This window comes from Colossoma macropomum, unplaced genomic scaffold (assembly GCF_904425465.1).
Source record: "Colossoma macropomum unplaced genomic scaffold, Colossoma_macropomum, whole genome shotgun sequence".
Classification (NCBI taxonomy): Eukaryota; Metazoa; Chordata; class Actinopteri; order Characiformes; family Serrasalmidae; genus Colossoma; species Colossoma macropomum.
In genome coordinates this window covers 31,913,639-31,933,831 of record NW_023494791.1, presented here as the reverse complement: position 1 = coordinate 31,933,831, position 20,193 = coordinate 31,913,639, and the positions used below count along the sequence as shown (strand labels likewise).

At 40.3% G+C, this 20,193-nt stretch overlaps 1 protein-coding gene across 1 annotated transcript in view; it reads right to left on the bottom strand.

Annotated features, from left to right (window-relative positions):
• Positions 1–5,174: 5,174 nt before the first annotated feature.
• The window catches only part of tmem134 (transmembrane protein 134), a 31,932-nt gene continuing 16,913 nt past the window's right edge, over positions 5,175–20,193 (bottom strand). The window contains exons 5-8 of the mRNA XM_036574868.1: positions 19,593–19,669; positions 7,325–7,369; positions 6,491–6,544; positions 5,175–6,090 (exon numbers count right to left, since the gene is read on the bottom strand). Coding sequence (XP_036430761.1) covers positions 6,008–6,090; positions 6,491–6,544; positions 7,325–7,369; positions 19,593–19,669 — 259 coding nt within the window. The 3' untranslated portion in view covers positions 5,175–6,007. The remainder of the gene's footprint in view (positions 6,091–6,490; positions 6,545–7,324; positions 7,370–19,592; positions 19,670–20,193) is intronic.

Below are 20,193 nucleotides of genomic sequence, written 5' to 3'. Positions count from 1 at the left end.
GAGCGGAAAAAATACCTCATATTATCAGAACGTTTTTCAGAAATGTGTAAAATTACCTCAGAAACTGATCCTTATCTTTGCACTTCACATTAGCATTAATTATCAGTACATGACAGCCCATCCACCCACTGCTTAGCTGCCTGAGTTCTTTAGCCATGACACACATTTCTTTCAAAGTGAAGTGACTTGTACATTGACGGTGGGTAACCCTACCACTTACGGTGCAGTTTGTTATTGCAGCAAAACGGTCACTCATAACGGTTTAACATTACATAGTAGCGTGGGAAAGAAAAAACCTCCTGAATCTTGCCAGCTTTGGTTTTGTTTTGCTTGATGGATTCACTCTGGCTTTAGCTAATTGGGAAGCTGTTTTTCCAGGTGTAATTAAAGGGTCCCAAAACATGAATATTTAAATTACTTTGTTAATATTAATACAACTTGAAAACATACTTTTTTCGCTCCTCAGTCCACAGTCTATACATGGAAACAAAGTGGCAAAACAGCCTGTTTTGAGTTTTGTTTTATTATAATGTCATGAAAATCCATTTACATATCTCCCTAATCAGCCTATAGCATTTTAACCCCACCCACTCACATTGAAGTTATATGGAGTGTTTCAGCCTGGACTGCTTTTCTAAAACAAATACAATACAGGGCAGCCAATTTTAACAGAGCTCAATTATGTATAATCATATGCAAAGGTTTGGGTGCCCCTGGTGAAATTACATGATATTGTTGATTTTTTTGAAGTGAAAATATGTACACATCCTTTACAGAGAAATGCATAATTTCTGTTTATTAGATAAATGCGTTAGGAAAAAACATAAAATATGGCCTGTGCAATAGTTCTTGCACATTTTGTATCATTTTTTCCCCCAGTATGTTAAATTTAGCAAATATATAGGAATTATTATTAAAACTTTCAAAAAAATATTTCTTTGTTCCCTATAGAGGGAATGTAATTTGACCAGAGGTGACTATCACCTGTCTTAAAAACATAGTAACGAAAATTTAATTATGGAGAGAGGTTGGAAATGGTCATGAAATAATTAATTATGGCTGTTTTTGGTACATAAACCCTTATACACCCACACAAAAAAGCAAGATATGGGCCCTTTAGGAAATTAATACAACAAGCTGTGATGGATAAACAAACTAATGATTGCAGATAATAGAACAAAACCACGTTTGACGACCCAAAAAAGTAAAAAAACTAACAGGACCATTAATAATACAACACTCCTTATTTAAAGGAGTAAATGTGCAAATACCAGTCACAATCTTAACAAAGGCTGAAGTGATGTTACATGGTTCATTATTGGGGGAGTGAGTACATAAAGCAGAGCAAAGTGAAAGCTCCTAAGATTTAGAATGGTCTGTACCAGACAATCAGTTAGCTTTTCAGTGCTAGAAATGGTATTATGAAACCTTTTTAGAAGCTTATAACCTTATTATAGGTACATTATGCGGTTTTACGGAGATATGTTCTTTAATGTTAGAATTTATAGTCCTACAGTTATTTGAGTGCGAGTTCTATCTGATTAAGCTCATAAAAAGCCTGAGAAATGGCTGAGTGAGTTGAATCAAGTGTGGTAGAGGTGGGAAAAACTTGTAGATGCTAGTGTGGCTTCCAGTGGGAAAAAAAAGAGTCATTTGACTGGTCATAAAACTAACAAAATGTGGAATGGAGTTCTCAACTGGGCCTATTTGCATCTGATTCATACCACAGATACTGTACTGTGGAAGAGTCTTGGGCAGCTGTGAAAATTTTCAAAAATTTATCTGGGCAGTATGTTTTTTCTTTTAAAATACATTAAATACAAATATAGTAAAACCTAACAATGTCTTTTAAGTTATTGTTATCTTGGTTAATTTAATGAAGGATTGGTTAGAAAAACAAGGTGTTGAATGGTAACTGTAAATACTGAGGTTCCTCAAGGAGCGTCAGGAAATGGTTAACATCGAATCACAATGTATTATATAATTACTTACTTAGAGACTTACTTAGAGACTTGTCTCCATTTTGTCTTTTTTTGAGAAAATTTTGAGAACTCTAGTTACCTTTTGCATTGTGTTACAATTTAATGATGATTGGATCAGTAGAAATGGTCCAAAATGACCTCAAAAAAATCTTGATACATCAGCTTCCATTAGAAGTTAGGAATGTTTTTTCTTTATTATTTTAAGATACAAGGTTTTGTTTCTGATAGCGATGATATGCTCATTTTCACAGGTGGTCTAAGACTTTACACAGAACTGAACATTATAATTTACTGGTTTTGTACAGTAGTGCTTGTGTTTGGGATTGAATGATTATTACTGAATGAATTTTATGTGCGGGTAATCCTAGGCATTTGTAATGAAATCAAACCGTGCCGATATGTAATAGGTATCAGGCTCTGCTCCTGGAGGGCTGCAGCGCTGCTTGAGTGAATGAGGGTAAAATACTACTATAGTGACTACTATAGCAATTACACTGCCATATACAGCCATTGTAATATGAAATATTGATATGCACTGCAGTATATAAAAACACACTGGTGAAGCAATAATGGTTAAATACTGACCTGCATTATTTACATTTATTGGATACCACAAACACCTTGATTTATACAAACATTCAAACATCCACAACTTTTTCTGGAACTGTGATTTGTCAGGATGCGTTCAGCAAAAAAAACACTGTGTTTGGTTTATTTGCATGTTGCAGCCAGTCAGTATTGCAAGGGGCAATGCTGTGGCCACTCAGGACTGGAGATGCCTATCACAGTTTTAGGTTTCTTTTGGTTTTTGACCATCATAGTAGATCCAAAAAACTGTAACCAATGAGTTTAGGGAGATTTACCAGAATAAGCTGGGTATGTGTTCATGTGTGCTCAGGTTTCCCTGCCCTCTACCACACCTTTTCACACAAGATTAAAGAGGATTTTTTTTCTAAGGTTGTACCTGGGGGTATATGTACATGTATTTAAATGAGCCTGTTTTAAAGGATGTGTGTTTATATGTATATGCTTTTCTGCATGTACATATGAATTTGAAGACTTTGACAGAAACAAGCAAAAAACAAGCATATAACATTGTTAAATGCAAATGTAAATTATAACATTGAAAAATAAAAATCTAGTCTAAGTTGTTTACATGTCCTTTTATGTGTTTCTAAAGGAATAGTTTGGTTTCTGACACCAAATGACACAATATTATCTGTAAAAATGGACAACCGTACACCAGCATAACTAAAATGGATGACAGCCATCTTGAAGCTAGAATTTTGTCCGTCACCTGTTGCACAGTGTTAGAAACCACATAAGCTTGAAGAGGTGGCACCGATCCAATAACAGAAAATGCTAAATGCAATATCGGAGGGGAGAGAAGAATGAATCTGATCCAATCCTGTAACAGTAGCTGCAATTAAAAATATCTCATTTTAAAGCTTAGAAGAAAGCAGAACAAAGTGAAAGTGGTCTGTGCCAGGCAATCAGCTTTTCAGTGCAAGAAATGTTATTTTGAAACGTTTTAGAATTTTTAGAAGCTTATAACCTTATTACAGGTACATTATGCATTTTATGGAGCTATATGTTAAATTCTTTTATGTCAGTATTTGCAGTCCTACAGTTATTTGAGTGCGAGTTTAGAGTTTCTCTTTCACTGTTCTATCTGATTAAGCTCTTTAGCCTGAGAAATAGCTGAGGGAGTTGAATCAAGAGCTAGCACAGCTTCCCATGTGTAAAATGTAGTGGTTGCAGATAATCCACAACAAAGTCATTTGACTGGTCATAAAACTAATAAAATGTGGAAAGGAGTTCTCAAATGGGCCTGATGGCATCTGATTTATACCACAGATACTATACAGTCTTAGGCAAGGTTAAAACTTTATCTGGACAGTATGTTTTTGCTTGTAAAATACAATATATAACATTACAATAAATACAAATATAGTAAAACACTTTTAAAGAAAACTTCAGTTCAAAATTGATAACAGCTCATACACATTTTCCAATTCTAGCTTAGACTTTTTTTATTGGCATTTGAAATGAAAAAGCTTTACAAGCAAGTCTATTTGAGATCACTTAAATTCAACATGGTCTACGGAGTGTGATGATTAAGGCATGTAGTTTAGCACAGGCTTCTTAGCTCACATAACCTTCCATAGACGTTTGTGTTGTCATTCTGTAGTGGGCATCGTAGCCTTGTAATGAAGTGATTCCACAATTGGAGTGCCATTTGGGTTTTACTGATATTACAAATAGGCTTTTGTATGTAAAGGCAAAAGATACTTTACACAGTATTGTTTGTAAAGTATTCTTTACAATAACCTATGTACGTTTTAGATAAAAACCTAAAACATTTTTAAAAAACTATCTACAGCACAGAAAACAGCCTTCTTGGTTGTTTCTGCCCACTATCACAACCATAACTTTCATATTTAATCATTAAAACACTGCAAACATTTTATGCATCGATGTGTGGATTCATTTTACATCTCATGCTTGCAACATCCTTTTCTGTTACAGGGTATCAAATGTACATTTCATAATTGTTTTAGTTCGTCAACCCTGCTAGAAAAACTAGCACAGATCAACGTTAAATGTGTTTTGGATGCTGTCCAGCAGCAATGGAAGCTAGGCTGATTGTGTTTTGGAAGATGGAATACTGGCCAACAGCAATGTAAGCTGATGTGCTGATAAATACCAGAGCCAGCATTTTACTAGTTGTGTTTTAGATGTTGGTTTGGTGGTCAATCAACATGACCCTGCTGGGTGACTGGATAAACCAGCACTAGAAATGAATTATATCCATTTTCTACATGACCCTTTTCCAAGCTCTCTTGAATGATCTAAGATAAATGATCTCAGGTCTGATTGGCTGCCCTGCATTGTGCCTCATTCAAAAAGCACTCAGAGCTGAGCCACTCTAAAGAACTTCAGCGTGAATGGGTGGAGCTAGACTGCTATAGGTTGAATAGGTTGATTATGTAAATGAGTGGGTTGTCATGACATTTCAGAAACCATTCAAAACAGACTTTTTGCAGCTTAGTATCCATATATGGACTGGGTAGTGAATGGTAAGCTAAAAGTCACATGACTCAGCAACAGAATAAGGACATTAACCAATTTATGGCATGGTCATAAAATCAACATAAAATCATAACATCATAAGACAATGACAGCAAATTTAAAAGCAAAATATAAAAACAGTTTTATTGTAGTGTCACTGATTAAAAGAAGTACAAAACACAAAAATATTTCTTCTATATTGACTTGCTGGAAGTACACTGAGTTTTACAGTGGTTGAATGTGTTAGTAGTGGTATTAGTTAAAGAAAACAGTGCAGGGACAAGTTATTTTGGTTGACACTTCATCTATGATTCGGCATCAAGAATAATGACGCGGTCACAATTTTTACCACGTGTGCACATGCACAACAGGCTGCTAACTTCAAATTTACACAGTTGTGTGACCTCAAAACTGAGATTTCTTCCCCATCTTTTCATGTTATAGTATTTTTCTGAGATGACTTTTTTCTCTATTCTTCCCTTCTGAACTACACCATACACAAAAATGCATTCAATTCAATTGAGAGTCAATTAAGTAAGTAAATTTCATTATATTGGTGAATAAGGTGAAAAAATCTGCTTAAAATTAATAAAAAAAAAAAAGCTGAGTAGAACTCTCCTCAGTTGCATGGCTGACAGGAAAATGAATGAACTGAAATGAATAAATCCTCAACACTGTCCTGCAGACTTACGATCCATTGCGTGCAAAGTAAAGCTGAAAGGATACACAATTCTATCCTGAAATTCATGGACGTTTACAGGCATCATTGATAAAGTTCAAAAGAACTTGCTTTCACAACATTTCCCGAACCATACAGGCTACAAAACTACCTTAAAATTGAGATTGTACAAATAAAGCTTTCCTTACTTCATCATATCATTTCTGCATTTCTCAACCTAAAACAAAAAAAAGGTCAAACAGCCATTCTCCCTGATTAAAAATGAAGAGACACATTACTTCTCAAAATAAGGCAAATAAAAGAACTTGAATCCTCTCCGTCCCCTGACAGCACAGCTTATATAGATCACATGGTAAACTGAAAGAGAGAGAGAGAAAAAAAAAAAGAACATTCTTATTAAAAACACAAGGAGTATTTTTCAACCTAATGTGTACTTGCTGCATCTGTCAATTACCACAGTGAAAATATTCTTGAAATAGTACTGTATGGTCAAAACACACTGGTGGGCAGTCGGATCAGCACCTGCCCAGTGTTGTTTGCGCATTTTGAGTCAACTTCCTTTTTTGTTTCTTTACTAGGTGAAGAGAAAGCTATCAAAATTGATGTCCATAATCAATGGCAGATAGAGATTCGGTCGAAAAATGCTGAAGTATCCCCTTAAGATATAAGCAGTAAAACTTTAAGGGTACAAATATTCACTTTTAACTCCAGGGGTACCAAAAAGTTTTATGAAGTGTCAAAAGACAATTTAACATACCACCAGGAATGAAGAGAAGAAATCCAGAGACAAAGAAAATTGCACTTGAAACTTCTGTTAAGAAAAACAACACAGGTGAGTTAATGTCTAACCCAACATACACAAATACAATTGCACACTCACCGCCACATAGCTCAACATACACAGAGTGAAAAACACACACACACACACACACACACACACAGCATAACACACAATATTATACACTTACTCTCACTGACACTTGCGGTCACAAATGTGGTATAGTATCAGTTTTCATACTTTTAATCAGGTGACTCGTATTTTTTGTGATTTTTTCTAATCTCATTTATTTCTTCTTCTTATTTATTTACTTTTTACCCACTTTTCTCCCCAATTTAGTTGTGTCCAACTCCATCTGTTAGCTGGGTCTCCTCTTGTCACACGAGAGTGAAGGCTAGTATGTGCTTCCTCTGACACATATGAAGTGCCACCTCATCTTTTCAAACTTGAGAACACTGACTGCCAATTCTGTTGGCAGGGTCAAACTTGAGATCTCCTAATGGTAAGGTCAAAGGTTAAGCCACTCAGGAGCCCACTTCTCATTTATTTTTTTTACTCTCAAATGTTTTAGCAGTCGGTTTATCCTACTGACTGTATTCCTTCATAGCTTAACGAGTGTGTTAAACTATAAAGGGCTTGATAATTAACTGATGAGCTGAATTGTGTTAGATTATAAAAAGACAAACAACGCAGCCCCTAAGACCAAGAATGAAAACCACTGGGACTCACATACAGGGGTCACATTCATACAGCATGTTCAGCATCTGCCAGCTATTTATAATCTCACCCACATTTAGTAAAGCATATGCTTACCTGCCTTCCGGTTCAACTCTACAACAATGCCTGTAAAAATCAGAGCTAGAGAGAGAGAGGGATAGAGAGAGGGAGGGAGGGGGACAGAGGGAGGGGGACAGAGAGAGAGGGAGGGTGGGGGGGAGGGAGAGAGAGAGACAGGGAGGACGGGGGCGGGGGCGGGAGAGAGAGAGAGAGAGAGAGAGAGAGAGAGAGAGAGAGAGAGAGAGAGAGAGAGAGAGAGACAGAGAGAGGGAGGGAGAGGGGGAGAGAGAGATAGAGACAGAGATAAGGAGGGAGGGAGGGAGGGAGAGAGAGAGAGGGAGAGGAAGGGGGAGAGAGATGGAGAGAGAGAGAGAGAGAGAGAGAGAGAGAGAGAGAGAGAGAGAGAGAGAGAGAGAGAGAGAGAGGGAGGAGAGAGAGAGAGACAGAAATTAATTATATTATTAGAACACCATCGGTAAATATAGAGCAACAAAAAATATGTGGAAAATTAGAAATTCTTGATAAAACAGTTAAGGATTATCAAAATCCACTGGACTTCTCCATCAGAATAGAAGAATTAGAGGAAAAACTCAGAGGCCTCCAACCCAGAAAAGCCTGTGGTACAGATGGCATTTTAAATGAAATGCTAAAAAACACAGACCCTAAATTCAAATTGGCTATTCTAAAACTTTTCAATCTTATTTTAAATGTAGGCCATTTCCCCACAGTCTGGAATGAGGGGCTCATCACCCCCATATTTAAATCTGGAGACAAATTTGACCCAAACAATTACAGAGGAATTTGCGTGAACAGTAACCTGACCACATGCTCACCCAGAAAATCAGACCCAATCAGATTATCACCAAACAAAAACAACATCACCCACCCAGGGAGGGAGGGTGGGGAGAGAGAGAGAGACAGGGAGGGAGGGGAGGGAGGGAGGGGAGAAAGAGAGAGAGACAGGGAGAGAGAGAGGGAGGGAGGGAGGGAGGGAGGGAGAGAGGGAGGGAGAGAGGGAGGGAGGGAGAGAGAGAGAGAGAGAGAGAGGGAGAGAGAGGGAGAGGGAGAGACAGAGAGAGAGCGAGAGAGAGGGAGAGGGAGAGAGAGAGAGAGAGATTGAGATTTAACAAAACTTTATTACATCAATATAATTACACCTTTATCACAACAGATCCATCCAGATATATGATGTTAAAAACACAGTTAAAACTTGAAGACTAGGTCAGAATCATCATCAACACAGCACAGTACATCACTCTGTCCCCACACATCACTGAACACCTCTACCTGGTCTACCAGCCTATAATACTCATATTCCACTCTAATCCGCCCTGCCATTAGCCACTTTAACATCAGCTCAGGATTCACACAGCCAGCACCTGTGGCCTTATTCTTCCTCGTCTTCCATATAGCTAATTTTGCTGTCCCTACAATATAATTTATAAGACACATTTTCTTCCGCTTGCTAGTCGTGTACTTCACCCCAGCAATAAAAAATCTACCAGCGAATTCCTCACTGAAAGCATCAAAACAAACTTTTAAAAACAAAAACAAACCTCTCAACCTATCACAGCGCAGAAACAGATGCTCAATCGTTTCATCCTGACCACAAAATCTACACTGCCCCCCCACTAATGGATTCAGGTGGCCCACGTGTCTGTCTGTAGCTATTGCCCCGTGAATAATCCTCCACTGTAGATCGGCTGAACGCTTCTCTATAGGGGGTTTATACAGGGACCTCCACCTGTCCCTCAGGAGGAAGTCTGGCCCGAACAACTCCAGCCACCTTACCACTCTCTGATGCTGCAGATCAGTCTGGTGTGCAACTTTGACACAGGCATGGTACAGAGCCTTCCTTGAGAGCGCGCCAAACTGTCCCAAATCCGGAATGTAAAACAACGTTCCTGGTGGGACTCTCTCCTCCCCTGGATCCACCCGAATCGCCAATGTAACCTCCATGCCGGGAGCAGAAAGTCCTCTTGCTTGCTGTCTCTGTATCCCTCTGCCATCAGTTCTCTATAACACCCAGGAAGGGCTGATTTTACCTCTTCCAGCAGTCTAGCGACCACTCTGTATGACTGTAGTCCAGTCACCTCCCCGAGTTCTACGGGTGACTTCCACCCATTGATGGCCATGCAGTGCCCCAGCTTTGTGCACCCCTTTCTCAAGAGGAATGCTCTCACGCTAGCTGAGGACAGAAGTCTGGTCTGTATCAATGGGTTATGCAGTAATGGTTCTTCCAGTATCCACTCTGTCGAACTTTGAACATCTCTGGAGACCTCAAAAACCATCTTCCAGACCAGGAGAAGAGACTGATAAAAAGGAGTGAGACCAGACAGACTGACTTCAGCCAGTCTCATCCAGAACAGCTGAAGGTCATATCCCTCCCTGCCCTTTGCAGGATTTTACTGGCTGTCTGAGTCCACGGTAGATCTCTCTGGTAAAGCAGTCTTTTTGCTGATTGCAGCCGAAAGGCCCTCACTTGGCTCTGTATATCCACCAGGCCTTGTCCTCCTTCCTCCACCGGCAGAAAAAGCACAGCTGCCCGAGTCCAATGTTGTCCACTCCAAAAGAAATCTACCGCTTTCTTCTGTAGCCTACCAATCAGCTCCTCAGGAGGCTCTAAAACCATCATCCTATGCCACAACGTAGAGGCAGCCAAGTTATTCACCACCAGCACTCTCTCCCTGTACGACAACCGTGGTAATAGCCAATTCCATTTAGACAACCGGGCCGATACTTTCTCCTCCATACCCTCACAGTTTTTCTGTTGAAATAAACCATTCCCGTATACCTCTCTGTACTGGCACCTTCACACTCAAAGCCCCACCCACTTTTACCATGACAGATGCGTCAGCATATAAAAGCTTAAGCCAAGATACAACCTTATCCCCACATCCAAAAGCTGTCAAGGTTTTAAAAAGATAACCATGATCTACTCTGTCAAAAGCTTTTTCTTGATCAAGTGATAAAATCTCTAATCTATCATTATTCATTAAACTCAAATCAATTATATCCCTCAATAAAAACAAATTATCCATAATTGTTCTCTCTGGTACACAATATGTTTGATCTTTACAGATCACAGAGTCTAAATAACATTTCAATCTATTAGCCAGACACTTTGATAGTATTTTATAGTCCACACAGAGCAGTGAAACAGGTCTCCAGTTCTTTAAAAGACCTAGATCTCCCTTCTTCGGTAGTAGGGACAAAACTGACCTCCGACAACTAGTAGGGAGCAAACCAGTCTTCAAGCATTCCAGTACCACCTCATAAAAATCCTGTCCCAGATCTGTCAAAAAATGTTGATAAAATTCAGCTGGTAATCCATCCACCCCCGGGGATCGACCAGCAGACAGTTGCTTCACCGCTGCTGTAAGTTCTTCAAACATAATATCAGCATCCAGCTTCATCCTCTGACCTGGACTCAACTGTGGAAGATCTTGAAGAAGGTCTGCAGCACTGTCAGAGTCACAGTCCTTAGCACCATACAGTTCTGCATAATACTGCACTGCCAGCCTCCTCATCTTAGCTGGGTCGGATGTCAAGGTCTTTCTTTCTAGATTGAAAAAATAAGCACTAGGTGCATCAATGTCCTTAATCGAGCTAATCCTTGCGCGTATTAAAGCCGCCCCTTTCACCTGCTCTTGTAGATAGAATCCCAACTCTCGTTTTTTCTGCTAGCTCCCTATGAAGCCCTATTCTGCTGTTTCCAATTATTTGTTTCTCCAGGTTCTCAATGTCTTGCTGCAATTTCTTTACAGCAGAGTGTGCTGATGAGGCAGTATGTGCTGAGTAACTTTGGCAGAAAAGTCTAATCTGTACCTTCCCTACATCCCACCACTCACTCAAGTTTTCAAAAGAGTGCTTCTGAGCTTTCCACTTACACCAAAAAAGTGCAAATTTATCACAAAAAACACTGTCTTGTAATAATTTAACATTAAAATGCCAGTAGCAATTTGCATGTGTTGTAGCCGTTACGCTTATTTCCATAGTGACCATATGATGATCGGAAAACCGCACAGGAATTACCCCTGCTCTCACCACCCGGCTGTTAAAACCTTTGCTTACATAAAACCTGACCAACCTAGCCCCACACACTCTGGAATTACCTACCTTTAACCATGTGTACTGCCTCACTCCCTCATTTTTATCTCTCCATACATCCATTAAACCACATTCACAGACTAAACATGCAAGTTTAATACTAGACTGACTATGTGGTTCCTCCCCGTTCCTATCAATTGTGAACTGCGTAGTGCAGTTCCAGTCCCCTCCCATTACCACACACATGTCTGCATTACTATATCCTGAAAGAGCATGGTGTAAATTTGAGAAGACCTCTAGACACTCAGTGCCCTTAGTCGCTGCATATACATTCACAAAAAGAAAGGAAAACCCCCCTGATCTCAGCTTTGATTAAAAGCACCCTCCCCTTCACAAGTTCTGTGGTTGACTGCAAAGTCACATCTAGTGAAGTGGAGAACAGCACAGCTACCCCTGCACTAGAGTTACTCCCATGACTAAGAGTATAGGAGCCCTTCCACCATATTCCCCAGTCAGTTTCATTTTCACTATCAGAATGGGTTTCTTGTAGAAAAATTATATCAATTTTCCTAATCCTAATCATCTCTGAAAGCATCTCTAACTTGTTCCTATCCCTACCCCTATTCATGTTTAAAGAGCCCACTCTGAGAAGCTCCATACAAATAAAGGTAAAGAGGAAGGACAGACCCAGAGAAAAGACCAGAGTTAAGAAGTACACCTTGTGCAGTGTGTGCATATTATTTTTTCAGTGAAACAGGGCCTTTACCCCTCCGTAATTTAGTTAAGAACTTTTTCAGCCGAAACCTCTTTTTTCACTCAAGGCATCGTATCCAACATTCCGCTGAATTCGCACTACTGAAGAGACACATTTGTCAACATCCGGGAAAAAATCCTTTACATCAACCGCCCTACCAAAAGTCTCGTCCAAGAAAGAGTTTATTTCTTGGAGAGAATAAAGATCAGCTTCTTCTGGCTGAGATCCAAATTCAGAAATTCCAGAAAGCACCGAGCACGTATCCTCATCACCCAATTCCTCTTCACCAGCTGTTACATCTTCTACAGGGGTGTCTGTTATAACTCCCTCCTGCAAAACTCCCCGAGCTAAGCTCACCTGTATCTCTCCGTCTCCCATCTCTGAAACCCCCTGTGTACTAGTCCCAGGCACCTGTGACTCACGCAGCACAGGATCTGCCCCCCTAACCTCACGTACAGTCTCCTCCTCACTCCTCTCGCTAGCTACTCCCTCCACAGAGGGTCCAGCAGCCTCACTCTCCTGAGGAGTGCCCTGCTCTGTATTCCTGACCTCCTCTGCTGAGGCACCGCTCGATCCTGCAGCCTCCTTCCTGTTGGCTTTATGCGGACACGTCTCTTATGCCCGACGTCTCCACACTCAAAACACCTCAAGCTCCCAGTAGTAGCATAAATCATGAACGACCGCCCTTCATGCCAAACTCTGAACGACACGTCCAAAGTTGGATCGTCTAAAAACATAAACACCTGCCTTCTGAAAGACAGCACGTGCTTAAGGGCACTGTTTTTACAAGCAAGCGGAATCATTTTAATCGAGCCGGCACATTTCCCAAACCGGGACAGCTCGCGCTCAACGTCAGCGTTCGGAATGAATGGCGGCACGTTCGAAACAGTGACTTTCGTTGTTGGAGCAACAAGCGGTGAAACCGCGCAAAACACTCCACTCACCCAAACCCCACTCTCAACCAAGCGGTTCACCAAGGCCTGCTCCTTCATGAAGATCACCACAGCTTTATTCATCCGCGACGCAGAGACTATGTTCTCACAACCGACTAGCTCCCCGACTCCCAGCAGAACCTCCTTCACTGACTCTCCCGACCCCAGCTCACACCTGACCTCGTGACGGAGTGACAGAGACGCCGCCCCGCCACCGGGGAGAGACGCCATCTCCACACACCGCCACGAAGTTTTCCCGCCAAAATCACCAAGTTACCAAACTATAGTTCACTATCCGACACCGACACACTGTACAATAACACGACCAACAATACCCACTTTAATAATAGTATAACACCGATAAGAGAGAAAAAGGGGGAGGGAGAGAGGGAGGGAGGGAGAGAGGGAGGGAGGGAGGGAGGGAGAGAGAGAGAGGGAGGGAGGGAGGGAGGGGAGAGGGAGGGCAGAGAGGGAGGGGAGAGAGGGAGGGGGAGAGAGAGACAGGGAGGGAGGGGGGAGAGAGAGACAGGGAGGGAGGGAGAGAGAAAGAGACAAGTAGGGAGTGAAGGGGAGAGAGAGAGATGGAGAGAGGGGGAGAGAGAGACAGGGATGGAGGGAGGGAGGGAGGTGGAGGTGGAGAGAGAGAGAGAGAGAGAGAGACGGGGGGGGGGCGGAGAGAGAGAGAGAGAGAGAGAGAGAGACGCGAGAGACAGGGAGAGAAATAACAAATAAATAAATAAACAAAATAACAAATTAATAAACAAATAACCACAGAGGAGTTCAGAGCAGCAGCAGCAGCAAATCAGTTGAGCTCCCAAACAAGGACAACAAAATTCGATACTTTTTCCAGAAAAAAGAAGAATACAGATAAAGGAAAAGGTGGACAAGCAAACTGGAACACCCAAAGACCGTCCTGAACCTCAAAAAAAGAAGAAAGGACTTCAGACAAAGTGATTTTAGACCACTTTGCTAAGGAGCTAACTGTTAACTGTCAGTTAAGCAGCTGTTGTTACCATAGCAACACTCTGCATTGTTTAAGACACAAAGCCAACAGGCCAGTAATAACTGAATTAAAATCTCAAAAAAAAAGAAGAGGAAGAAAATTAAGCGTATTTCCATCCAGAGAAAAAGAAGACAAGAAATGAACTGCTACGTTTCTGACACTTTTTGGGTTGTTCAACTGTAAAATATCTGAACTGTAGCAACTGATTTGTTTCAAAGAAAAATGCTATAAGAAGAACCTGAACCAGATCCTTCTTTTGGTTTGGCTAGCCAAATACTCAAGAACAATGAAACTTTGTGCAGGATGCTACCCCTGGAGATACAATACCCAGCAGAAATGTGGTCCTCAAAAGCAAAGGGACGCTTTAAAATGAAAGTTTTAAAAGAAAACCCAGAAATGTACACCATCGACTACATAACAGAGAACAGTGTCAAGAAAAAATCCAACATAATTTTTTATACAGAATACACTTCAACCTGGCACAAAGCTCTATGCCAAACCTAGACAAATGTAAAAAAGAATGGCATCTGTAAAGGAAGACAGATTACAGTTCATAAGGAAAACATATCAGACAGCATCACCCTAACCTTTAACCTTTACCACAATGGTACTGTCATGGTGCAGGGGTCGTTAAACAGTCTGGAAAATTACCACAAACTAAAGGACCTAACAAATCAGCTAAAAACAGAGCCAGACATTCAGCAACTGGACGTGTCTCCACTCAGGGACAGCAGTTCCACACCTCATCAGGACTATACCTCCGAAAGTCCCCGGCTGTCTCAGCAGATAGGATCACTGAGGTGGGGTCTGTCAGTGTTAGAAAGAGAGATTACTGAGCTCAAAGAATCTACCTCTGACAACGAGGATACACCTAGACTGATTCATCAACAGGCAGAACACATAAAACAACTCCAGTATGCGGTGAGAGACCTAGAGGACAATCAGGCTCTGAAGAAGGAGGCTGCCAGGCTCAAGAAGGAGCTCTCCACAGTCACTCTTGAACATCACAGCCTCCTGCTCAGTCTTCAGAAAGAAGTCCAAGAGCTAAAAGCTAAACTGTACGCACGATCCAGCAGGACTGCTGCACCATCGCCTTCCTCTACTCCATCACCAGAAACCAGCGCACAAATAAGATCAGAGCCATCTCATCAACAAAACTGTGAAACCCCAGAACCTCACACCAAAGACTCAAAACACACTCCACTCCAAAATCCTGAAGTTGCCTTAATATGTGACTCAATGGGAAATTCCTAAATATCAATCGACTTTTCCCTGGAAAAAGAGCCATTAAACTCTGGGGCCCAACAATCCAGTCAGCCCTCGATCTGCTGGAGGACAAGAGACTCCAGGACACATCACACATCCTCATACACACCGGGACCAATGACCTATCAGCAGGAAGGACAGACGTGGCCAGAGTACTTCACCTCATCACCCTGAAAGCTTCCAGAAAGCTGCCTACAGCCAGAGTGACCCTGTCCACACTGCTGCCCAGAAAAGATGTGCCGCAGCAGGTCATCAGTGGCATCAACTCAGAGGTAGAACAGCACTGTAAACCCTTACCCAAACGTGCACTTAGCACACCACCTGGACATTAATCCAAGTCATCTGTATGATCATGTACACTTGACAAAAAGAAGAGTGGGAATCTTTGCAAGAACCCTGAAAGACACCTCTATGAACAGAACCCCCTACAAGACCATAAAAACCACCAGTTCTCAGAATGCAAAATCCAATAAAACAACGAAGAGAACCCTGGAAGTCAGTCAAGCTACTTGTGTTAATCACCAGCCTCCAGTGAAGCCTGACTACACTACAGAGCTACACACAACCATGATCATCACTGGACTCACACAAAGGCAGTCTTCAACTCAGTTTAAATGTCATCCCTTCGCATTAGCAGTTGGAACATACAAGGCCTGAACTCTTCAACATTTGGATTGAAGAGTGCAAACCCTGACTTTATACACACTATTAGAAACATGGATATTGTTATTCTACTTGAAACATGGTGTATCAAAGATTTATCTATGCATTGTCCCAGTAATTTCAGAGAACTTATTGTTCCCTCAGTAAAACATCCCCATATTAAGAGTGGCAGGGAATCAGGAGGTGTTTTGATTTGGCACAAAAAAGATTTAGAGAAATATATATCTCCTGTTAAAAGGGGTAAAGCACATATTTGGTTATCCATCAATAACAATATTATGAACACTCTCAAAAATGTATATCTCTGTGCAATATACATTCCACCTTCTAACTCCCCCTATTACCAAAAAGAATGCATTAAAGAGCTCCAGGAAGAAATCTGACATTTCTAGTCTCTAGGATCAGTTTTACTGTGTGGAGACCTCAATGCCAGAACAGGTGAAGAGATTGATTACATAAGTTCAGAGAGAAATGACCATCAATTCGGCCAAACCACCAATATGTACAACTCAGGAGCACCAATTCAAAGACAGAGTTTAGATGGTGTTATTAACAACAATGGAAAAGAAATACTGAAATTATGCAAAGGTCTTGGTCTCTATATTGTAAATGGAAGGATAAGAGGTGATTCTCAGGGAAACTATACATACTGTTCTTCACTGGGCAGCAATGTTGTAGACTATATTATAACAGATATAGAGCCTGAACATATTAATGCATTTGTAGTACAGCCTCTGCTGCCCCTGTCAGATCACTGCCCTATAACGCTGTATCTAAAGAAACATAAAGAGCCATATTTGATTGACGGCAAAGAGAACACTGTTTACCCGCCACTTTCAAATGGACAAAGAGCAGCCCTGCCAAATTTGAAGCAGCTCTTAGAAATACGGAAATAAACCTTATGTTAGACACATTTCTTGACCCATCCTATGACAAAAATGTCCAAATGGCAACCAAAACATTAAATGATATATTTAGTACTCTGGCAATTATTTCAGATCTCAAAAGAACTGAAGAACAAATTTAAATAAAGCTATGCAAAGAAATATGGTTTGACAGTGAGTGTGCAACATCAAGAAAATTCCTTAGAAAACCAGAAACATAGAAACCCTACAGACCAAGAACTATGCCTACAGTATTTATCTGAACTGAAACAATACAAAAAACTACTGCAAGACAAAAGGACCAAATACATGTCCACTCAATTATCAGAAACTGAACAAGCAGTTAATGAAAACACATTCTGGGATATGTGGAAATCATTAAACAAAACAAAGAATGCATACCAATCCAAAATGGCAATATCTGGAAAACACATTTTGAATCCTTCAATGAGAACCCAGAACATAAAGGTCTAAACCAAACACAGAAATAACCATAGAACTAAAGAAATTAGAGGAATCCGTAAAAAACAAAGGCATCATCACCCCGATCTTCAAAAGTCGAGATAAATTACAGCCCTCAAACTCAGAAGAATCTGTGTCAGTAGCGTATTAGGAAAGGTCTTTTGTAGTATAATTAACACCAGGATTCAAATGTTTCTAAACATAAACAAGATAATCAATAAATCTCAAATTGGCTTCTTACCAAAACATAGAACAGCAGATCATCTGTCTCACCCTCCAAACCCTAATAAACAACCATGTCCATAACAAACCACGAGGAAAAATCCTCGCCTGTTTGCGGACTTTAAAAAAGCCTTTGACTCTGTTTGGCACAATGGACTATTTTACAAACTAATACAAAGTGGTGTTGGAGGTCAAGTATACGATATAATAAATACCATATACAGTAACACACAATGCTGCGTAAAGATTGGCACAAAGAGAACAGAATATTTTTAAACAAAGTAAAGCAAACCAAGCCTGCAGTTTGAGTCCAACCTTATGTAATGTATATATAAATGAATTGGCCACTAAATTATAAAATTCAACCAATCCTGGACTCATCTTAGAAGACCAGGAAATAAAATGTCTAATGTATGCTGATGATCTGGTAATATTAGTACCAACAAAAGACGCACTCTAACAGAACCTATCAATACTGGAGACTTACTGTAAAGATTGGGCCCTTACAGTAAATATGGACAAAACAAAAATAATTATGTTCAAAATAAAACCAGATTACAGGAGAGAGGGAGGGGGGGGAGGGGAGAGAGAGAGACGGGGAGGGAGGGAGGGACGGAGAGAGAGAGGGAGGGAGGGAGAGAGAGGGAGAGAGAAAACATGGTTAGAAGATTACATTTTAATCAGACAGCTAATGTCAGATATGCTAAGTAAGAGTCACCTGAGTTTAGGGCCAAAGTTAAAGGCAATAAAAGAAAAGCACAGTCAGTAAATCAGAACACTTTCTGAACTCCTATTGGGTTACTAAAATCTCCACATCAGCAGTGAAGTATAAGGTCCCAGTCGATATATTGGTAGTATGGCCCAGTCAATATATTTTTTTGGTCAATGTAAGGGTTGGTACCAGCAGAACTTCTGCAGACAAAACATTTCTCTCTTTAAATGTTAATTTCCCCTTTTTTATGTAATACCAGAATTACACATTCAGGAATGTGATGCTCTTTTGAACAACCACCAAGCATACTGTACAACTAGAAATACTCTATTATACCACAATCTTTCTTTAGTGTGAACACTTCATTTATGAGTTAAAGTGGAACTTTAAATGTGCTCTTTGACAGTTCAGCAATCTGAACTGATTTAACTTTTTATTACCTGTTTCAACCTGTCACCAAATTTTTGCCTGAAATAGCATACCCAAAGTAAAAGGAGCGCCGTTCCCACATACTTTGGGCTACAGTCATCTCATTTGAAAGGTAATACTTAACTTTTTTCCCCAACCATTAGATTAATTTTACAAATCAATGACACAGAGTAACAGAGGCTAGGAGAAGTTTATTTCTGCCTGACTCATAGATCTCTAAACTGACCTCTGACTTTTGCCGTGTTATCAAGACCACATGTTTTGGATTATGATGTCTTTGTGAATAGTGGCAAGGCTTTGAAGGTAAGGAATCACAGATTTGCTGGGGTTTGCTCATTCGGTGCATCTGCTGCAAATGAGACAACTGTCAGTGCTGTGAATGGATCATAAAATGGTTTGCAGGGAGACTTCAAGTTTTCTAAGGGTATATTGCATCACTGTACTGCTGGGCAATTTGATGCTTACAAATGATATTTAAAAAAACGGAACTGAACGTTCAACAGAAGTGTGCCGGTACCGGTACAGTGATATAGATAAGGTCAAGGTTAAACTATAAGGGTGCTTAGAAATAAAAGTGGCTTGTTTTGAATTTATAGACTTATAGACATTCTGCTTAAGAAATGGCAATCACATTAGTCAGTAAAGCACTAAAACCATGAGTTCAGTTATGTGGCTGACCATCACGCTCCAGGACTTAACTCATTTTCCCTCTTGCTCTATCAGATCATCAGTGCTGTCAATCACTTCTGACTGAGCCCCTGACCTAAAATTGCTTCAGATTGTGAAAATTGGCAGGAAGGGGAAAAGCGGGATTACAACTGGGCTACAAATCCAGTAGTGTTTGCCTGGCTTTATTCATATTGTGACAAAATTTTCAGTCAGGTCCTGGAAATAGAGGGAGATCTGTTATAGTGTTCAAAATCTTACCAACTCCAGTGATGAGGAGGAGAAATGAGGCCAGCACCACTCTCCTGTTCTTCTTTAATAAAGGATGAGATGTCCACCTGAACACAGCATACAACAAACAACTTAGTCCAGGCCTGTTTGAGGACATCTGTGTTATATTAAAATGGCAGTTACAGAAATAAAAAAATATAATAGTAATAGCGCCATTTAAAATGGTTTGGACACTGTACTATGTGAGTAATACTTCGATTACCCTTTAGATATCACAGCTTGCAAATGCTTTTTACTAGGAGTCTTTCGATTCCTGTTTTAGGAATTTTCACCCATTTTTCTCTGCGTAATGCTTAATCAAAGCATAATTAATTCACTGCCAAACTTAACAGTTGGCAAGGTGTTCTTTTCATCAAATGCTGCTCTTTTTTCCCTCCAAATATACCTTTTGTAATTTGTAACTAGACAACTGGAAGGGTGTCCAAGCTTCTGCCACAATTACATTTTTTTTATGTTCATCATAAAATGACTGTGCATTTACATTTGCAGAATTAAGTTTGCTGCAGAGGATACGTTTTCTGCTTTCGACCTCAAAAATCAACAAAATATTATTATGGCCAAAAGTTCATGG